The 20,559-nt window shown below is 44.2% G+C and overlaps 1 protein-coding gene across 6 annotated transcripts in view; it reads right to left on the reverse strand.

Moving 5' to 3' along the window:
• Positions 1-16,306: 16,306 nt before the first annotated feature.
• Positions 16,307-20,559, reverse strand: part of tns1a (tensin 1a) — an 83,436-nt gene continuing 79,183 nt past the window's right edge. For 4 of the 6 annotated variants that reach the window (XM_034677710.1, XM_034677711.1, XM_034677706.1 and 1 more), the window contains 5 exons: positions 20,315-20,341; positions 19,815-19,983; positions 19,505-19,573; positions 19,383-19,412; positions 16,307-19,294 (listed from right to left, as the gene is read on the reverse strand). In XM_034677710.1, the coding sequence (XP_034533601.1) occupies positions 19,165-19,294; positions 19,383-19,412; positions 19,505-19,573; positions 19,815-19,983; positions 20,315-20,341 (425 nt within the window). In that variant the 3' untranslated portion in view covers positions 16,307-19,164. The remainder of the gene's footprint in view (positions 19,295-19,382; positions 19,413-19,504; positions 19,574-19,814; positions 19,984-20,314; positions 20,342-20,559) is intronic. The other 2 variants (XM_034677708.1, XM_034677709.1) reach the window with 1 other exon arrangement.

The raw sequence follows: 20,559 nt of genomic DNA on the forward strand, positions 1-20,559 counted from the left end.
TCCTGATCTCTGCTGGTTTCACTGCAAAGCAGCAGAAATCCCAGATGATCCTCATCAAAATCTTAATACTCAGCTGACATTTCCTTCTTGAAAGATGCGGTCAGATATTTATATTGAACATGTTCCCCTGTGGAGCAGCCAGATGGACGACCCACTACCACCAAACATGTGCCATTTTCTCCTTTCTTACAGAAACCCTTAAAGTGAAATCTGACCATGTTAGGGCGCCAGATTCTCTCATTATATAACAAAACTCAAGACTTTCAAAGTCAGGGTGGGATCCTGCTTGAGCAACGAGAATGCTTTTACTATTCCCCTCGGGTTCCTCGCTTTTGCCAAAGAGCTGTAGCTTTAAATATTTGTGCGATGCTGTCTTAACCATAACAAATGCACTCTCCAAAGATTTGTGCTGAAAAAAAGGGTCCGGATCAGGACAGAACCGCAATCAGACTGACCTTATTTTATGACTCAGCGAGGTCAGTGTCCAGTGAGATAAGTGGTCAGCTCTGTTGGAGTACAAAACGCTCATAATTCACTTGATGTTTTGGCAGATAGCGATATATGTCTGAGATGATCAGCATGTTTTTTGTTTTTAGTAAACAGAGTCCTTGCAGAAACCAGAAAGCGTGTGCTTTTGACCCTTGTAATGTTTGAGTACACTGTGTTTAATTCCTGTTTATATGGCTTAATTTACTCCTCTGTTTATATCCTGTTATTTCTCATCTTGTGTCCTAACTTTCAGTGCGGTTTTAGAGTCCAATTCATGCTCCAATGAATCTAACTTCTGATGTTTTTCAGCGCTGAAACTGACCTTTAAAGACCCTCTCTGATCAAAGCTTTGTTGCACTTCCTCTTCCCCTCCCTTTGTGAAACTTTGTTGGCAAACTCTGCTCTGATCACCCGACCCCTTGTTTGCCTTTGCCCTTGACCTTTGTGCAATATCAGGTGTCACACAACGTCACAACAGGCTTAAAGGTCAGCTCATCGTGGGCCACACAACACCCTTTTGTTTCACTGATCTACAGATTGACATTTGAAGACAGAGCGACATTCGGATTGCAAATCTATGCAGTCTCTCACAGGTTGGGATGAACAACTCAGAGATGATCCAACCAAGAGATGCAAGATGATTGAACCAAGACCTCAAAGATGGTCTCAAAAAGGTCTGACACTGTATATTATAGTAAGATATAAAACACACTGGTCTAGGAACTTTAGGATGCTGCAACCAACTACTCAAAGATGGCCCTACCAAGAACAGAAAGATGGCAAAACCAGGAACTACAAGAGGGCCAATACCCAGACCTTAAAGATAAGATAAGATGGTGCAAGAAACTACCCAAAGATGGTTCAACCAGCTATAGAAATAATCTCAAACCTAGCTCAAAGGTTTGTAAATGTTTGTAGCCCACAGTTGTTGTTTTCTCCAAATATGGATCATGGGTAGAATGTGGTCTGGTTTGTAAACCTTGCTGCTACATCTGTTAGAGTTTGGTTAGCTGTATAATGTGGCTATGACTCAGTTTGTGTATATGGGCCATATGATGCACAGATGATGCACAGATGGAGCGTGATGTTGCTCTGGTTTGGGATTCCCCTTGAAATCTAATCCAGGACTGAGTATTTGATGAGTTTTACTCTTTACATTCATCGTGTGTTGTGTTCAGCTCTGCCAGTGTTCATCTCTCCCTGCAGCCTTGGTCCGGTGTTGCTGCTGTTGGAACAATAACACTCCCAAAAGACAGTTTCAGAGCACAAGAATAGCTAATAAATTCAAACTTGTGGAATTTTTTTTAATGCTGCTCTCAAGGTCAGAAGTTAGAGCTCAGCTTTAAGCCAGCACCGGTGAGATGTTGTTGAAGTGCTCCGAATAAAGGACATTTAAACATCTGGAATTTTACAACAACTGGGCACCAATGAGGAATATCATGGAATATGACCAACAGTTCCAGAGCAAACAACCATTGAGATGAGACTCTGTTTTCACTGCTTCTTCTCATTTCAAGAAGGAGCTTGTGCTTCCACTCTTTTAAGGAAGCAGGGCGTGATTAGTGATGGTCACTCTTGAGGTTTAGTGTCCATTAAGGGATCAAGGCAGTAAAATGTACACACAGTTACAGCTCAGAGGTCCTGACCTTTGACCCTCCTGTGAACACAAGCCAATACAACCATCCTCTCTCTCTCCCTGCTTTCCTGATTCTAGACCTTTGGACAAGCACTAATCCAAACATCCCTTGCATACTTTATACTTTAATACAACAGGAAATAAAAGATAGAGTTGAGTTTTATCAACCCCAAGAGATTCTCTTTATGTACTTAAGGTTTTTAACTTAGTACAAGCCACTCATCCCTTGCCCTTTCTCTACCATTGTTCCTCTTCTTCTTTCTGCAGCTTGGCTTTCATACCCTGACCTACTTTATCCATCCAAAGGCACTGGAGCTGCTGCTGCTGCTGCTGCACTTGTTCTGCTGGAGATAATGAAGCTGCAGTCAACTTGAGTGATGTCTGAATGAAGAAAGAAATGACCAAAAAGTGGAAAGAAAAGCAGCCCCAGCACACAAAATGGTCGAGTTGTGATACAGTGTAAGGAGAAACAGAGCTCCAGTGTCAGATTTCTCTCTTCGCCTGCGGACACTGCGGGCTGAGTATCGGCGTTACAGGAGAGGCAGGAGAGGAAAAGTTTGCCAAACAATGAAGTTAATCCTTCTGAAAGTTATACTTAGTCATCCTGTTGCAAGAGTTTAGTGTTGGAGGCAGTTTCTTGTGCCTGAGAGTGAAAAGAATTGTCTAATGTCGTTTCAAACTAAGGGAAGGTGAATGAGGGAAAAGAGATTCATGGGGAGATTGGTGCAAGAGCTAAAGAGTGTAGTCGAGGACCTGAAAGCAGGAAATAGTCAGTTCCAACTAAGTGTGATCTATCTAATAAGTGATGAGTGGATGAATCCCAGGTGTGCACGTGGATTAGCTGAAGAGGACCCATGATAATTCACCAGGCTCGACAGAAGAACATGTGGGCTGCTTACCAGAAACTCATGTTGTGTCCCCTCCACATGAACACAGCCGTGGGTTGGACACAGTTGGTGCCAGTTATCGCCCCAACTTCACACAGATTGATGTGGATCAGTGGATGACGAGTTCTACGTGACTGATGTGCACCATATGACAGAGTCAGAGCTTACTGTAAGCGACAAAGCCGAGTAAACCGCTGCGAATGTGCTGAGGCAGCATGCGTCGCCCTCCCCCGTATACTCCCATGCAGAGAGAGAGACTCAGTTCCCAGAATACTGTAAGCGCTTGATTTTTCAGAAACAATTAGAGGAGTCCACGCCGGATTATCCGGGGCTCAAACTCCAAGTGTAGAACGGAGGACAGGTGGTGCTCATGGAAATCGACCTTTTGCATGATTCCCAAAGAGCACTTGGAGGGAAATGACTCAGAGGGACTCATAAAAGTGATACACTGCAACACTAATGGTTGTTTAAGTGAAACAAACTGTCATTGTTACGTAAAACGTTGTCCTCAGCTGCATAGGAAGTGAAGTATTTGAGGTTTTTGGCATTGGTGCTCGTGTTTGTTTGTAATTAAACACATGAGAAACGAGTAAATAGCATTAGCAGAGCACCACCTAAAAACAGGAGGTTTCATCCAGGGAAAATCCCAGAAAAAGACATCTGGCCACACTTTCAGGTTTTCAATTTTACATGTGGGAAGTAAAGTGCATGAAAACCACATCAATGGCTGCAGAGCATTGATTACGGTATCTGAATACAGAAAAAAAGGACATAATGTGCTGTTTACGAGCTGCAGCGAAGATACAAAACAAACCTTGTGCCCATCAATACGCTTTCTGCCAAAAGTTGCCCTTTTACTGTAAACTGCTCTGCTGCGGTCGCTCTGATTCAAGAACTTGTTATGATGACGGTGCACTTTTAATTTCCATGACAAAGCAAACGCAGTCACCGGCACTAAATTACACATCAGCAAGCGCATGTTTGGGAAACGTCCACCGCAAATCAGCAGGATGCTGTGATCTGCATGCAGAAGTATAGCACGAGGTAAGAGGAGGAAAAAACAAGCAGAAAGTCAAGGTGTTTAAAGAGCCCTGCAGTGAAGGAGGAGGATTAGAGGAAGCAGTACGTGAGATGGCAGATTGGCTGAAACCCTGTCAGCACATCTGTGTGGCCCTGGCAATCGTGGATTGGACAAAGGCAGATCATTGGATCCAGATGTTGGAAAAGCTACGGTGCGCCTGTGCCATGATGAATCCATTCAAGGCACAAGTGCTTTTTAGACGAAGTCATGGAACCTGAATATTCAAATCTGTCGGCAAATGTCTTCAGAAAAATGTGTGGTGAAGATGAGTTGATCAGGTGATCCCTCAGGGGGAGGCAGCTCAGATTTAAAAGAAGGTTGACAAGTGGCGAAGACAGCAACCTCCAACTCCCTGAGAGAAGTTCTGCACACAGAAAAAGATATGTTTGAATCACTTCTTTCTTTGCTTTAGTGTATGATTCACAATGCAGAACTCCCCTGCCGTCGCACCTGCAGAGCTCAAAGCTGAAAACCAGCAAAACAATTCCTGGAAAACAGGAATCTGGCTTCACACCCCTGAAAATGCTTTCTCAGAATTTGCGGTTGCTAGTCGTCTGCAGCGTGGCATGCAGAAGATCATCCAAGTAAACATGTATGAAGTTTGGCGAGAGGACGCTCTCCGAGGAATCGTCCTGATTTACAGTGCCGAGACTTCAGTCCTTGTTGCGCGCCCAAGTGGTTTGAACTTGTGGTCATGCTGTCCTCGGCTTTGTTGCTTTCCCACACGGCGTCGGTGCACAACGCAATGAGTTATGGTTGAGTTTTTCTCCAAAGGGTCTTTCCCAGAATAAGTCGGCTGTGGTTTATGGGGTCAGTGTGTCCTCACATGCTTGTGCTTCTTGAGCTACACAAGAAGCTCCAGAGAACTGTTTCCTCCAATTAACGTCCTCATTAAGATGCTCAGATAAATATGCACAAGACTTGAGACAAACATGCACTGGTTCAGAGGCATACTTTCTAAGTAAGCATATGATGGAGATGTTGGTAGTGATTCTACATTTGCAACAGACTTCTCAAAGTTGGACTAACTAATGAAGTTTGGGTCCAGACCCTGAGGAGGAGATGCCATGACAACTTCAGATAATAAACCTCCATCTTTGCATCAACCTCAAATAACCAGCGGCTAAGTGTTCACAGTGTAAGACTTTGTGTCTTCCATTAATCAGGTTGGTTCCTGCCTCGATTAAACCCGAGTCATTTGCTTCGAAATAGAAGAATCATTCATCAAAATCTGCTGACAAGGGAACGCTCGCACACCTCGCTGCAACCTTCAATCAAGCAGTAAATATGTCAGGTTAGAGCGCTCATAAAGCAGCGCCCCTAATTTAATCATGTTCGACTATAGTGTGGCATTGTATAGGGGGCATATCGTTTGGCTTGAATCAACCAAAAGAATGTGCCTTGAAGAGCGGAGCGTGCTTTGGGGGCTCTATGTCCTGACGTACCCTTGACACACTTCTTTCAAACACGGCTCCAACACAAACGTGTGCTTCTTCAGATTTAGAACCTTAAAGAACCTCGGTTTGAAGTTACTCTTGGCTGTCACTGATTCGTCAAGCACTCTCAAGTTTTGCAGAATCAAATTGAACTTTAAGGTCGAACCTGTCCTGTTCTAAAGACCACTTCTCTAAGAGGTCCCAGGTTTGAGAGTTTTTGCAGAGCTCTAACATCAGAAATGTTTAATCCACTCCCCTTCAGGTGTGGGCTTGTATAAACAATGCTACACTGTGGTTTGCACCCTCAGAGGTTAATTATATTCAGCATTTTTCTCTGTGTACAAAGATGTGTGGGGAATCTGCGGTGGGAGTGCAATCCAGAGGGTTTAGTTTACATCTCTGGCACACCTTGCATGAGGTAAGTCATGTCATTATTTAAGAACTGTCCTTGGGAATCATGCACATGGTAGCAATGTGAGAGGCCAAGAGGACCAGCATGATAAGAGGACAAGAGGGGGAAAAAAAGTTTCCGTGAGTGTTGCAGATTCCTATCAAGAGTTGCTGAGCTTGTCAGTTCCGCATTTTTGGATGCAGAGATACTGAGATTGGACACTGATGAGAATCGTGGACATGTGCATCATGGACTAGACTGCAAAAAACTACCTGTCTGTTCTCTTTCTGCTTCTGAGATATCACTGTGTTCCTCCCCCTCTCCAAATCTGTCAAGTATCAGGATACGTGCAGCGCGGCAGCTTCCAAGAGTCAGCTGGACTGAAGCTCTTGTTCTCATGTTTTGAGCTGCTGCCAGAGCTGCGTCTCTCTGCAAGACATGCGATACCGCAACAGGGAGGCATTGTCAGGCCGGACTGAGTCACAGTGTGTTGTGTTTTGTAGACAGAAACTCAGAAGTCAGCGTGTGAGTGCACATACTCGAAGGTGAATGACAGACACGCTGAGGTCTTGTGTGTCGAGGGGCTCAGCTGTTGAGGTTTGGAGAGACAGAGATTCTTTTAGTGACATGACATGTTTGAAAAGGAGGGAAATGAAGACAAAGATGGTGAATCAGTTCATGGTAAAACAACAAAAGATGCACACATTTCTTATGTGTGTGTTTTAATATGTGACAGACAATTGCTGAAAAAAAGAGGTCTATTGGAGCAGACAGGGATGAGGTGATCCTCTCTCATCTCTCCTCTGATTTCCCTCCTCTCTCCATGATCCTCTCTCCTCCATGCAGCATTTAGATGGTGATGTAGAGGTGGAGAAATGTTGCTTTACAGATTTAAATCTGCAGCTTTAAAGGCCTCAATTCTCAATCTGCCTTACTCGTCTCTTCCCCGTTGGAGAGCTGAGTCGTCTGCTCTCCTCCGCAAAAGAAAAACAAGGCAAAACAAACCTTTCACTGAGCTGTCACTGACACGTCTTAATACACTACAGTCTTGATTTAATGACATGTCATAAGTGCAGCCTGAGTCACCCTTCTTGGCGGAGATGAGGCGCTTACAATCACACTGGGGAGTTGATAGAAATCTGTCAGAGGGATGCGCCTCTTTCCTCACCGCTCACACAGAGCTGCTCTTGTCTTTGGCCGGGGCCGGATGTGAGTCGTGTCCACGTTGCTGTTTTGGCTCATGTACAAAAGCCTGATTCATTCTTCACAGATACAACAGGTTAAAATTTGTCTCATGCACTTTCTAATTACAGAATTAGAGTGATTTGTCTGTGTTACAATAGTGCAGATAGTGCAGACACCCTCACCTGGATCCTCCTAATGTGCGTGAGATGTCTAAATTTAAGGCCAAACTAATATCTTAAGGGAGCTTTTTTCTTGTGGAGTATTTGCAAAGCGAGAGTCTTAAAGCCTTCCAGGATTATGGCTTTAGACAGTGGCATTTCTTGGGGATTATGCTGGATATACTTCTTGTACTCTTCTTGATGCCAATTCACACAGAGCTCAAGCCAAGTTAATGAACCCGATGACATCAGATAAGGCAGACGACGGGACTACAAGAGCAGTTTAAACTCACACCTCCCAGGCTTTGTCGTGTGAAGGTTGTTGGAGGGGGATTTTTTTTTTGCAGTGCTTGTATTGTCAGACTCATTAGATGAAAGTTAGTCTGAAGAAACTGCACAGACTTGGAGACGTGTGAATCATTTTTGCAAATCTAAAAGCTATATCCTCTTTCTGCATTTGAGTGAGGTGGCAGGAGTTCAGTATTTTGCATAAGCACACTTCAGCAGAGTAGATCATTGTCGGCGTGAGCTCTCTGAACCTGAGTTTCTCGGTCCAGGGACGCTCTCTCCTCACTGCCTCCGTCCAGCTGATCCAACTCAACCACGGCTGGCAAGGAAGCGAAATTTCCGTCTCTGTGTTCGCAAACCAGCTCCCCTTCTCCCGGCCAAAAGACAGAACAGGCTGCTATTAATTACAAAGAAATATTATCCTCTTGCGGGAGGTTCGCAACAACATCAGTATCCAAAGCAAACAGATACGGTGTGCTTGGAAGCTTGGTGCCTTGTACAGCTGCCATGCCAAATCCAGGCCCACAGATCCTCTTACAGCAGATCAGAGAGAGGGGAGGAGGGGAGGTTTGTTATCTGCATGCTGCAGCATCATAATTCCCATTTCATCTTCACTTCTTGAGTACAAAACTGATGGAGCAGCAGCAGGCTGAAGTGAATTTATTGTATTGCCTTGTCGTTCTTGTGCAATCTGCAGCGAGAAAAAAGTTATCCCAACAAAACTTCTGCAGGATTAGAGGAAGATGATTGCATGCATGATAAACATTTTCCAACACGCAGTGTGACAGCAGATGGTTGTGTGGGAGGTTGTAAGTTTTTGAACATGCATAACACCATATCAACCCTGCAAAGCAGCAAGGGAGGGAGAGGGAAAGTTGCGTTCATTACACTCAAGATGTTGCAGGAAGCCTTCCAAGGTCAAGAACTGCTGAGATGTGAAGATAAGACTTGATTTTTCCATCAGGTGGTCCTGTGCTAACACATTTTAACTGGAGACACGATGCATTCATGGTCTTGGGAATATAAATGAAGGCTTTTCTCAAAGAAGAGACTCAGGCACCAAAAGTAGGAGCTATTCTTGCTACTTCTTGAAGCACAGCTTCAGGGTATAGATGGTAAAGCTTGATCTCTCCATCAGGTGGTCCTTTGTTAACACCATTTGACTTAAAATAGCACGTCATGGTACTTGAGATGTATTTAAAAGCCTTTTTGAGGTGGAAACCATCAAAAGACCTTTAGGAAGTCACCCGTATTGTGCTTTAAAGAGATAAGGTCACTGAAGCTCCTCAAAACTGTCAATTTACAGCTCCAACTTCCAAAGCAAGGGCCCCCCCCGACAAGGTCCCGCAGTACTGTACATAAACACATCGTAAATACCCATTATTCCCCCTGACATTACCAACAAACTTTGAGCAGAGGACATCCTGTGCAGTCAAAGGGGGGAACACTCAGTGTCAGGATGATGGATGAGGCTACATCGTGTTGTTGTGATGGAAAGATGTGGAGGGAGATCAGCCCCTGAAGATGATACCCAGTGGGTTACGTGAGTGACAGCGGAGGTGCAACACAGTGAATTTGTGTGTCCCAGACGGGTTCTAGCATCGTCCTAAAGAGCAGAAACTCCCATAGCTTGCTGCTTCGCTAAACAACGCTGCTAAACTTGTTTGAGATGATGGCAGATCCAGCTCACAGAAATTCAGATAATTGACTCTTATGGAGAGCATTCAGGACTCTTAAATCTGCCCGTACGGAGTGTGGTAGCACTTTGTTTAACAGCCCCATTACATCCTAATGATTTCCAAAAACAGAACTTGGTAGGGAAAGTTTCCTGGAGAGAGTTTTATAAGTAATTATATGGAAAACCAATGTTAGGTTCTTACATGAGCAATTAAAAGTGTGAATGTCTTGAAAGTCGAGCGCAGAAAGTTTACTGAGAATTAAAGACTATTTAAGATATATCAACATCCCTGTTTGAAGAAGATCCTCTGAGGCGTGTTTGTGTGGACTGCAGCGCTGTCATCAAAGACTCCATCATCGGTTTGTCTTGACAAGTGGCTCAGAGGAAGACAAAACAGCCCGAGTTGTGTCGAGGCCTGTGATTTTCTCCAAACCCTCGCCTCACATGATGCTCGACATCATTTAAAACATTCTCCTGTAACCTTTAAAGCAACACAGACGTACAGAACTCTTCTAATCTTATTAATTCATCCTTTAACTTGGACTACACGACGCTCAGCTGTTAAATCTTTCACCCTGCTCTGATTTTGTTGGCCTCCCGTTCAAACCCAACTTTCACATGATTCCCACATTAACAGCGGATCCTCTCTGTTTACATTATAAACAACCTGCATGCATAAGCGTCATCGCAGATGTGGTCGTATACAGCTACATAAATAGAGTTAGGACTGGCTGTGCTTCCTGCTAATCCTCAAAGCTACAGACACAAACACCATGATGATTCAAACACTCTGAGCCTCTCTATGAAGCCACCAGTGAAGTTAATTTAAGTGCCAATTAAGCCCTCTGATATCTTGAGTACACTTGTCAATGTATCTTCAGCGTAAAGGAGCATTCAGTCAAAGTTACATGGTGGCTTTCTTGACCTCCATCTTTGCTTTACACAAGCTTCATTTCACTACCTTAGTCCTTAAAGATGATTCATTGTGATTGCTTGAAGAACTACGTTGAACCTGAATCCAGAGTCAACACACACTAGAGTGAAAACACAGACTTCAAGCCCTCGCTGATGGACACATATGTAGTTTCCTTTTTTTCCATTGAACCGGTGACCTTTCTGTTCACGACCAGAGGCCAAGGATGCCGTCGGCCATGATCTCCAGACACCGCTACAAGGTGCTCTTTGTCCTTGTCAGGAAAGAGACGTCTCCTACAAAGCACCATAAACCCCCTCCAGGCAAGTGGAGCGAGTTCAGTCCAGGTCCAGCGGCATGCCGAACAAAGGAGGCGAGACAGCCTCAGAGTTCTGGCATGGCGTTGTTGCACCTCAGGAGATATTATCGTATGACTCATGTGTTTCTTTTTCTCACCTTTATGCAGTTTTGTGCTGAGCAGGCACATCTCGTCCTCTCATAAAGTCTCACATCACAACACCTGGGAGTCTCTTAGTTCAGCCCAAGTCTTCGTAACTGAGCCGCTCCACTGGCGCTGTTGTGGGCTGAGTGTTTTGCTCAAGGGTTCCTCTGACAGTCCATGTTGAGAGGGGGATGAATTATGCTTTTTCTCTTCCTCTGCTCAAGAGTTTTTCCAGGCTGTGTGTGTGTGCGTGGTGTGTGTCTCTAGGCTACAGCAGGAGTTTGTAACGTACCTTCGGGGATTGACAGGATTGATGACCAATTGCAGCGATCTATCAATGACTCTGCCAGGTGCTGATGTGGCTGGCTTTTTAAATCTGCGTTAGTTTTTCTGGAGAAAGAGACATGAGTGTTTTAACTGGATCAAGTTTGATGATTCAAGGCTCAAAATATTATTTTCTATGCAGCATCCCAAAGAAAGAGTATCACTGCACTATATAACACAGGTATCCCCTTTAATTGGCTTTAAAAACATGGATATTATGGCTCAAATTCTCAACGCCTTTACCTGAAAATATGACACCATGATAGGGAACATTGCACCCTTAGAAAGCTACCTTTGCATCATGAAACTAGAAGTCTCAGGGATGTCACCGACTGCTTCCTGAGGACATGTTATGAAACCCAACTTTGGAAGGTGCTGACTCAAACTAACTTTTGATTGACGTCAAAATAAACAAAGAGGTGGAGTTAAGGCGGGTTTTTAAGCTCTGGGAAAACAGCTATAAAACAGCCTTTATAATATCAGAATGGATAACTTACAACACCATCAACCTCTGCTCAGTGTGCATGAATAAAAAAGGAGCTATACAGACCATAATCAGTTTTTCACCAGGCTCTAAATGTGGTGAAGTCTGCTGTAAAGGTTTGCATGTTAACATGGGGCTTAATGGGGTTCCTGGGCTTTTGGGGCCAGCCTCAAGTGGACACTGGAGGAACTGCAGGGTTCTGTAACACCAACTTGGTTCAATACCAAGTGCCAGTCTTGCTTCAGTCTTTGGTGAGACACTGAAAACAGATCTACATTTTTAACAGAGGCAGAGATGTATTCACACAATTTTACATAATCCTGCAGCCCAACAGTATCTGTCATTACAACACAATCTGGATTACTGCATCCAAAGAACACATTACATAACATTTCAGACACTATTTCACAGGACACGGTCTTCCCCAGAGAATATTGTATCATACTTTTGTCATAGTGGAAAACCACTGCAGCGTGTACTGTGTACTCTTACGACGCTCCTCTCCTAATCCTTGATCGCCCTGCAGGACATGCAGCTCATAGAAGACTGCAATCTGACTCAATGTACAGCCCAGGGTAGAAATAAGATGCCATGCTCACCTTATCTGACATATATAAATCTCAAAAGATAAATGTTGTGTATTTTGATCTATGGGTGAGGCAATATATCTTTGCTCTGGAGTCAAACGGCAAGTGATTAAGTGGTAACACGATCGCAGAGTTATGCACGGTGATGTATGGGCACATCTTCACATGAAATGTATTGAAGAAGACAGATTTGTTGGTATCAGTTGCAAGATTCTTTAGCTTAAGGCAGAGAGGAGGGATGCACGACATGACTTAATGCACGCAGAGGAATCAAAGTTCTTCCTCATTGATCCCCAATCTGCTGTCGTGCAAGAAACTAACATGCACTTTTGCCAGATCCCCCCAAAACATGAAGAGTTGCTTCAAAGATTCACATCAGTCCGGACTAACTTCTCTCACAGTCCATCAAAAATGTAAGAAACATGAGTTTAACATCTGAAGTGAAGGGATAGCCTGCAGACTAATGATGTGATAGATGAAACATTATGTATTAATAAAAAGGGTACATGCCATACTGAAGACATACAGCATCATATATAAGACATCCCTTTAATGCAAGTCTCCTACAGCTGTGGAAGAATCCCTGCTATGTGGGATTTGGACAGATTTACAAAGTGCTGGATGTTACGGATCAAGAGCTTTAAAGCATATACGGTACAAAGGGAGTGTGCATAGTGTTCTCTCTGATTCTTCAGACTGTTTGATTTGGAATGAGAAAAATATGCTGTTTTAAGACTGAAGAGGAGATAAAAACGTGCTAAGTGAGACACGTTTTCTGCGCTTTTCTGGCAGCTCTGTCTCTGAATGAATGCGTTGAGGCCGGGGGTGTAGGTTCCACCGTGGAGGAGATCGTCTCGATTTTTATTAGCGTTGGCAAAACTCGCAGACTAAATAATGGTTGTGTAATGGAATCGGTGCTGCCTGAAACACAGGAAATAAATGGTGGTGGTCATGTTCATTCATGCTGGTAATTATCATTGGCTTTTCAGGGGGGGAAACGGCAAAAACCCACTCAAAGAAAAGAAATTATGAACTTTGGAAAGGATGGACTGTGCTGGATTGAAATTTTAAATTACTTGTGTGCGTGTTTCTGGTGCAGTCAACATTTAGAAACTGGGCAACCATTGAGGAGGAATAACTCCTGGTTTGGGAGCTTTAAATCCAGACATATCTTTAAAATAAAGGTGTCTTTTCCTCCTCTCTGAAGCTAGATCTTTAAATATAAGATGTAAAGGCATCTTGTACAAACCAAAGAGGCTCCTTCTGTAACAAAATGTGCAGCCAACTCCATACATCGCAGACTCTTTGGGAGATCCGGACTCTGTAAAGCCGGCCCTTCCCAAAGCCCCCGAGGCTCCTCAAGGCCCACGTCGTAAAAAGAAACACTTACGCCCGGCATGACTCAGGCCTGGGAGTGCTTTGGAGTTAAGACAGTTTGTGGTTTCTCTCACGTGTGATGTGTTGGACTCGTCTGAAGCAGGTGACCTCCAGACCTCCCTGTTGAGGTGTGATGAGAGTGCCTCACATAGTTGTGTCTTCGTGCTAAGCTCGGCTGAACCTCTTCTTTCTTGTTATGCAACTCTTTTACAAAGCTACAAACTCTTGGTGTTATGTTTTGGAGCGGACACAAGAGGAAAACTGATCTGTAATTTAATCCTGGCTCGACCTGTTCGCTCCCTCAGCCTGTGCTCATCTGAGACGCTCCTCTCAGTCCTCAAAGTTGACCCTTCAGAAACTCAAACTGCTTTGAATCCTCACACCGCTCTGAAAATGTACGTCAGTGTGACAGATCTGAACGCAGATGCGCCCTCTGATGCACGCTCTCTCTTCCAGAGAGATTTCACACGAGCGTGAAGCCAAACAGGGAGCCAGTGACGAGAGTCTAACACGGTCCCTGTTTTTGCTGGGTTGGCGTGAGAACAGCTGGCTGGTTTCAAAACCGACCATGTTGGGCTGTTTTTGACCAACATGTGGATGTGAGGAGAAGTCCAATGTACCGTTTCAACCCCTAATTAGCCTGACCTCAGTGGTGTTATCTTAAGGAAGCATTGAGGAGCTGAGAATGGGACGTGCTGCTGGATGAGACAGGAGTTGGTTACGAATGTTTTTGTAAGCTTCTTTTGAGGAGCAGGAGCAAACACAGTCCTCTGATGAGCCTTTAATAGCTTCCTACTTCAATATCAGAGTGTGTTTTGACATTATCATGCAGTCATGGATGTTTTAGAGCTTTGAAAAGACAGTTTTTGAGTTAGTGTCACCTGCTGCAGAAGAACAAGCCAATCACTCGACCAGATCTGTCTTCAATCACAGAAAATAAAAAGTTCTCTGAGAGGAAAAGAAGTACAGCGTGGAAGAGGAGGGGGAGAGCACAAACCAAAACACGCAGGTTGATTTTTCCATTTGATAAGAGCAGAGTGGGAATTTTCCCCTATTTGAATATTTACAGTTCAGTGGCATCTGCATGTGCAGGGGTCAGGGTTTTCCGAAAGCAGCGAGTCTCCGTGCAGGAAGGTCATACCTGGGTGAGATGCCTCTCTCACACACGGCACATGTTTCCACTGCGTTCCACACTCCGGCTCGACTACAGGCCGAGAGGTTTGTGTTCATGTTTCTGCCATGTGTGGCGTTAAAGTCTTCACACGAAGGGAAATGCTCTGTGCACGGACCACTAATCATGGTTCATTTTCCTTCATAAACAGAGATTTAACACAGGTCTTAATGGGGATTACTTTGCTTTTGAAATCAGTCTCAAGTGGACACTTAGGGAACTGCAGCTTTTGCACCTCTGCACTAGCATCAAGGTGGATGTCATCCAAATATCGGCTTCCAAAATATCTTAATTTGATCTCCAATCAAGTTTTGTCTCCTTCTCTTGTTCCAGGAAGGATTCAACATGTTGTCACGCCCCTGCAAAGAGTTACACGTAGATTCAGAGACAGCACAAGTCTGTTTCTTTCTTGACTAACTCTCAGCACTACTTTTCAACTCAGTGTTTGATTTACGATGTCAGATAAATGTGGGATATATCCTTAAAGGTTTCAAAGTGTCCACCAGGTGTTGAAATGTGAGCAGACCTCCTTCAAAGAAAGAAGCATGTGGTCCTGGTTCTGTATTCAATGACCTGGCTCTCGATCAAACCCTGACACACGTGGTTTCGGAGTGAACTGCTGCGCTGCTTATCTGCGGCGTCAGTTTAAGCCGTGTTTTTACATCCCTGACAGACACTATGCTTTGATTCTGCTTCATTTTCTCTTATTGTAGAAACGTGAACCTCGTCGAGCACACGGGGGATCTCCTGTGAAAGAAAACTTTGCTGTCAATGGGATTCTCTTGTTCAAATAAAGTTGTCAATGTGAATTAAATGCAGCACCAATCCAAGGCGTGTTAGCTTCACACATGTCCAAGTTGAACGCTGAAGTTTTAGAGTCTCTGAACTCAGAAAGCACTAACTGAGAGACCCATAATGCACTTGGTCGAAGCGTGCACCTCCCTTACAGCTCATAACTCTGCCCAGGCGATGCAGAGGGCGACACTGTGTATGTAATTTGTCCAAGAGGGGGGTGAGTGACTGAGTGTGTCATACATATTTGCGAGTTTGAACAGCGTCTGCAGCCGTGAGAACCTCACACACAGTTTTCATTATGTTTCTTTACGGCCCCGGCTCCGTCACTCGTGCCTCTGACTCCGGGGTGTGGTGGGACTCGGACTTGGAAACACGCAAGGGCAAACAAACAGACTCGGCTACTGCTTGGAGAGCTGCCTGTGTTGACTCTGCAGCGCTGGATTGCACCCCCCTCCCTCCTCAATCAAACACACACACACACCTGTTATCAATCTGGGCCCTCATGGTCCAGTTTAGCTGTGGTGATTTGGATTTTCTGGAGCTTGTGACTTGTCAGCCTTGAATCATTTGAATGCTTTTTCATGTTAGAAGTGTCCTCTCCTCCCCTAAACAGGAAGATGACCTTATCTCTGCATCAACATGTGTTAAAATGCAAATATGGAAGAGGAAGAAGATGAAGTAACGTCCCCTGAGGAACTTCAAGAGTTTGACGTGACTGAGGGACGGGCAGAGTGATCTTTAACTCTTTGATTCTTTGATTCTGATGCCTTGGCTTTAATCTCCTGACACATGAAGCACATTCAGCCTCTCCCCTCACACTGAGGCTCACATGGCACTCTGAAAGCCTCACCCCCTCTCCAAGTAAACTCCTCCAAGGTGTCTCCAATCAGAGCTAACGAGCTGCACACCTGCCGCTGAAGCCGCTGATGATGAGAGATGAAGGAGATGGCAAAAACTCTGAAAATAAGACCCACAAATCTTGAATGTAACTGATTTGTATTGCTTTAATGTTTTTTTTCTCCTAAGCCATGACAATATAATGTAAATGAGAAGCACAAACAAAATCTGAGACCCTTTTTGTACATCCATTAGTAGCACATTCATACAACAAGTTCCATCATCTGCACAGCGGGGGTCACAGAAGTCTTTTTCACGGCGGTGACTCTTGACTCAAAACAAACAGGTATACGACGTCGGCTTCACTTTGAATCAAACGCTCACTCTTCTCTGTCTTTTTAAATCCTCCGACAAAAGCGGCGTGCACCTCTCTGCTTTGAGTGAACGGCCACCGTACATTCCTCCATTCGTGAACACTGACCGTTGCGATAATGCGACGATGAAATCTTGAAATAAAAAGAATAAATAAGAATAAATAAATTGCGACTTTTGATCAGGGTCCGAGGAGACACCTTTTGGCAGTCTGACAAAAAAGGAAAAAAAGAAGCTGCAGCGGAAGTGGAGCTTTGAGCGTCATGGTGAGACAGGATGTGGAACTTTGTTTTGGAGCCGTCGCTCCTTTTTTTCTGTGAGCATAATAAGTGCTTTGTTTACACACTTCCAATTTTGGGGGCACAGCAGGTTTGTTTTTGGAGTGTCAAACATTAAAAAAAGAGGAGAAGAAGTCGTCTGCTGATAAATGTATAAATCCAAAGGCCCCTGTGATACCTCCGCGTGTCCCGGCTGGTTAAAGTTCCTTCAATCTGCTGCAGAAGCTGCGCGAGTGAAGCACGAATAAAAAGCAACAAAAGAGCGACATGCAGCTTGTCAGCATAGATGTGTCGTGTTTGAATCTTTGGCAAAATTATAAAAGTAACCGTCATGGGTGCATACAGCTGTTTTCATATTGCATTTGAGGTTGTTTATTTTTTTTCCCTTTTTGCTAAAGTCGTCGTCGTCGCCTCCTTCACCGTTAGTTTTTCTACCAGCTACGGCGCATTTTCTTGTAGCGTCTACGAGCGCGTTCCCGCACCTGAAAAATGCGTCAGTCCATGCAAAGTCTTCTATCTCATTCATGCCCTACCTCGTTCAAACAGAAACAAAAACATGACGAGCCCGAAAGAAACAAACATATACATGTACAAAGTAATGTACACCATATATTCAAACACATTTCAAAATCGTCAGACTTTGAAATCATTAGCCAAAATAAGTCTATATTTTTTCTCGACCCATTTTAGGTAATCTTCTTTATCTAGACTGTACAATATATGTATATATGAGTAACCATGAGGGACCAAAGCAACAAAAATAAATACTTTTTCGCTATGTCACCTTTCAAAGTAGTATATCTATGTACATTTATATCAATATCAATTTTTCCTTAGCTTATTGTGATGGTTGAGCGTGTGTTCAACAAGCAGGCATTTGCGCACAGTGTGGAAACTCCTTTTTTTAACATTTTCTTTTTGCCCTAAAAGGTTTCTAAATGTCAATCTGACGACACTGTGAGACGGAGAAACGAAAGAACAGACTCTGTTTGATACAGTGAAAGGTAACCCTGGCTCAAATGGACAGAAAAGGTTAAAAGAAAAGAAGAAAAAATAGAGCATCTCACCACCATGTGACTACTTCAACAATGGGTTTGTCTACTTCTGTTTCAGGACTCTTTTACAAAAGATGTTTCTATTTCATGCAGTCTCTTCGACAAGTCGTACAACCTCGCTGTACTTGTCGTAAGGTTGTTTTTTTTTATGTCGTCTTATTTTTTTTAGCACAAAGCGAAGAATGTTTTCAGTGAATGTAGCTATGGAGGGAGGAAGGAGGGAGGAGGAGAGGAGGGGGGCGGTGCAAGTTTTGGGACAACAACATGCATAAAGAAGACAGTGCATAGGTCCAGGTCGTGGGTTCAGTCCCTGGTGGTTTCCAGTGTGTTTCAACAGACTGCAAGCAGTTGGTGATGGGAGACTCAAGGAGGGGAAGGGTGGATCCAAGCCTTAGTGGATGGCGCCATCTTGTGGACAAAGTCTGCCTTTGTTTTTTAAGGAGTTGATGATTTCAAGGTGAAGTAATCCAATTTGAAGAAGAGGTGTCAGGCTTGGACCGATGCAAAGTGCGTCAACCTTTTTCAAAGCGTGGTGTGTTGTTTTTTTTTTTCCTGTCTGGTCTGCTGTGCGCAGTTTTAAATCAGTCTATTTTCACTGCAGAGCCCTTTCCAAACACACAGCAGACCCAGGAGTCACCACTCCAAAGGTTTCACAATGATTTTTTTTTTCAGGTGGAAGGTAGAAGAACCGAGCTTAAAGATCAAGCTAACATGCATAAGGTCTTCGGATTCTGTTTTGCTAAAAGCCGTCAAGGCCAACTTTTTTCCCGAAGACCAGTTCAAGAGTAGTTCTTTGTTTTTTTTCTTGTTTTGTTCACTTCATCTTTTAAAAGAGGAAATAAAAATGGCTTAATAGCTACATCATTCTTGCACTTGTGTTGCAACTACCTTTGGTAAATCAATCGACAAAAACGACAACAGAAAACCCTGAAACGTACGAGTCCTTACGTGTTCCCCGACTTGAACTTAGCTTTGCCTCTTTAAGTCTGTAGCGAGCTTTTTTCTTCTAGTACAGGTCGCCCCTGCGAGTTCATTTTCTCCCTTCTGTCACCTCCATGTTTGTCACGTTCACGGCTCCACCCTGCACGTCCACTAGCGCCAACTGAATCCTTCCAATCTTCCGAAAAAGACCAAGACAAACCAGCAAGGCAGAGAGACAAAAACGAGAGAAGAGGGAAACAGAAAAAAAAACAGGAAACAGAAAAATAAGGACATCATCGAGTCCTGGCGAAGAAGACACCGACGAACGACGAAGGAAGATTTCACAATGGCCACCGCCATTTGCAGGCGGAGGGAGGTTTCACCGCTTCATCATTTTGGAGACGAAGCTGACGATGGCCGAGGCCGGCTGGTCGGGGTCCAGCTCTGCAAACAGGTGGCTCACATTGTCTGTTGTGCTTCCTTGTTTCCTCGCGACGAAGCCGAAGAGCCTGAAGGGACAAAGAAAAACGACATGAAGTCAGCAAGGTTCATGATTTAACTTTTCACCTGAGTGGAAAACTCAAACTACAAACTCACCTCACGGAGCCTCCTCCCTCTTTGCCCCACCTGAGGAAACAACACAGTTTATTTATCATTTAAACAATCAAAAACAAATCTTTCATTTTGATAATCAAACATGAAGAAGTGATGTTTCTTACTTCCTGTCCTGGGGGTCAGTGTCACAGTAAGTCACTGTGTTGATGGGGTAGTGTCGCCTGAAGAAAAGTCTGCAAGAGACAAAAGAAGTGAACACAAGGTGTCATCAGGAGCAAGTTTGAGCAAGATGTCTTCTCAAAGATCACCACTAGAGGTCACCAGAGTTCAATCTAAAGACACATTAACATCAGAGCATGTGCAGCCAGATCTCTCTGATCTGCATATTCTCTTTAAAACAGTCTCAGGAGGAGCCGCTGTCACATAGAACTACACATGTTGTGGTCTCCGGTGTCGCTGCGTGTGTGGACTCACTTCCTCTGGCTGTCGGTGAGCGTGATGCCCTGCGAGGACACCTTGAAGTGGACGGTGGTCGCATCAGGCAGAGGGTTGGTGGTCAGAGTCTGAGTGATCGCCTTTGCGACAGCCTGCGGCCCCGTGAGAGACTCCATGTCCACAGAGTTGATGTAGAGGACGTTGCACGCTACGGAGGGGGGGGGGGGACAAAACAAAGGCGGTGTTAACTCTGGGAGACGTGGGAGGAGACGGTGTGCATGCAGGTTAATGTAAAGTGACTGAGGAGTCAACACGAGCGATGGTGTGTGGCTGAGTGTCTCATGCACTGCAAGGTGATCTTCACTTTTAAGAAATTTTCCACACAAACTATGTTTGCATGCATTGATCCTTTCCTGTAGAGGATGCTTTAAAGCTGATCTTTAAACATGATGTGATGAATGAAGCTACATGATAGCAGTTCTCTGTGACAGCAGGCACGACAGCATTCACATTCACTTCAAGTGCAAACCAGTATTTACCATGGCCGTCCTCAGGAACCTTCTGGACTGTAAGGTAAGCGTGAAAATGTGTCAGCACGTTTACTGATGGATGAAAAGTGATGCAGAAATCACAACTCTTTGAATTTTGCATCTCTTTTGTCTCTCTGCAGGAATGTTGCATCTCTTGGTGCATCGTTCAGTAAATCATTCCTCTGTGCAACTCTACCAAGTAAAAAATCATCCCTCAAGTTGCAGTGAATAATATTTTAGCTCATGTTGCTCAC

Source organism: Notolabrus celidotus, chromosome 24 (assembly GCF_009762535.1).
Source record: "Notolabrus celidotus isolate fNotCel1 chromosome 24, fNotCel1.pri, whole genome shotgun sequence".
Taxonomy (NCBI): Eukaryota; Metazoa; Chordata; class Actinopteri; order Labriformes; family Labridae; genus Notolabrus; species Notolabrus celidotus.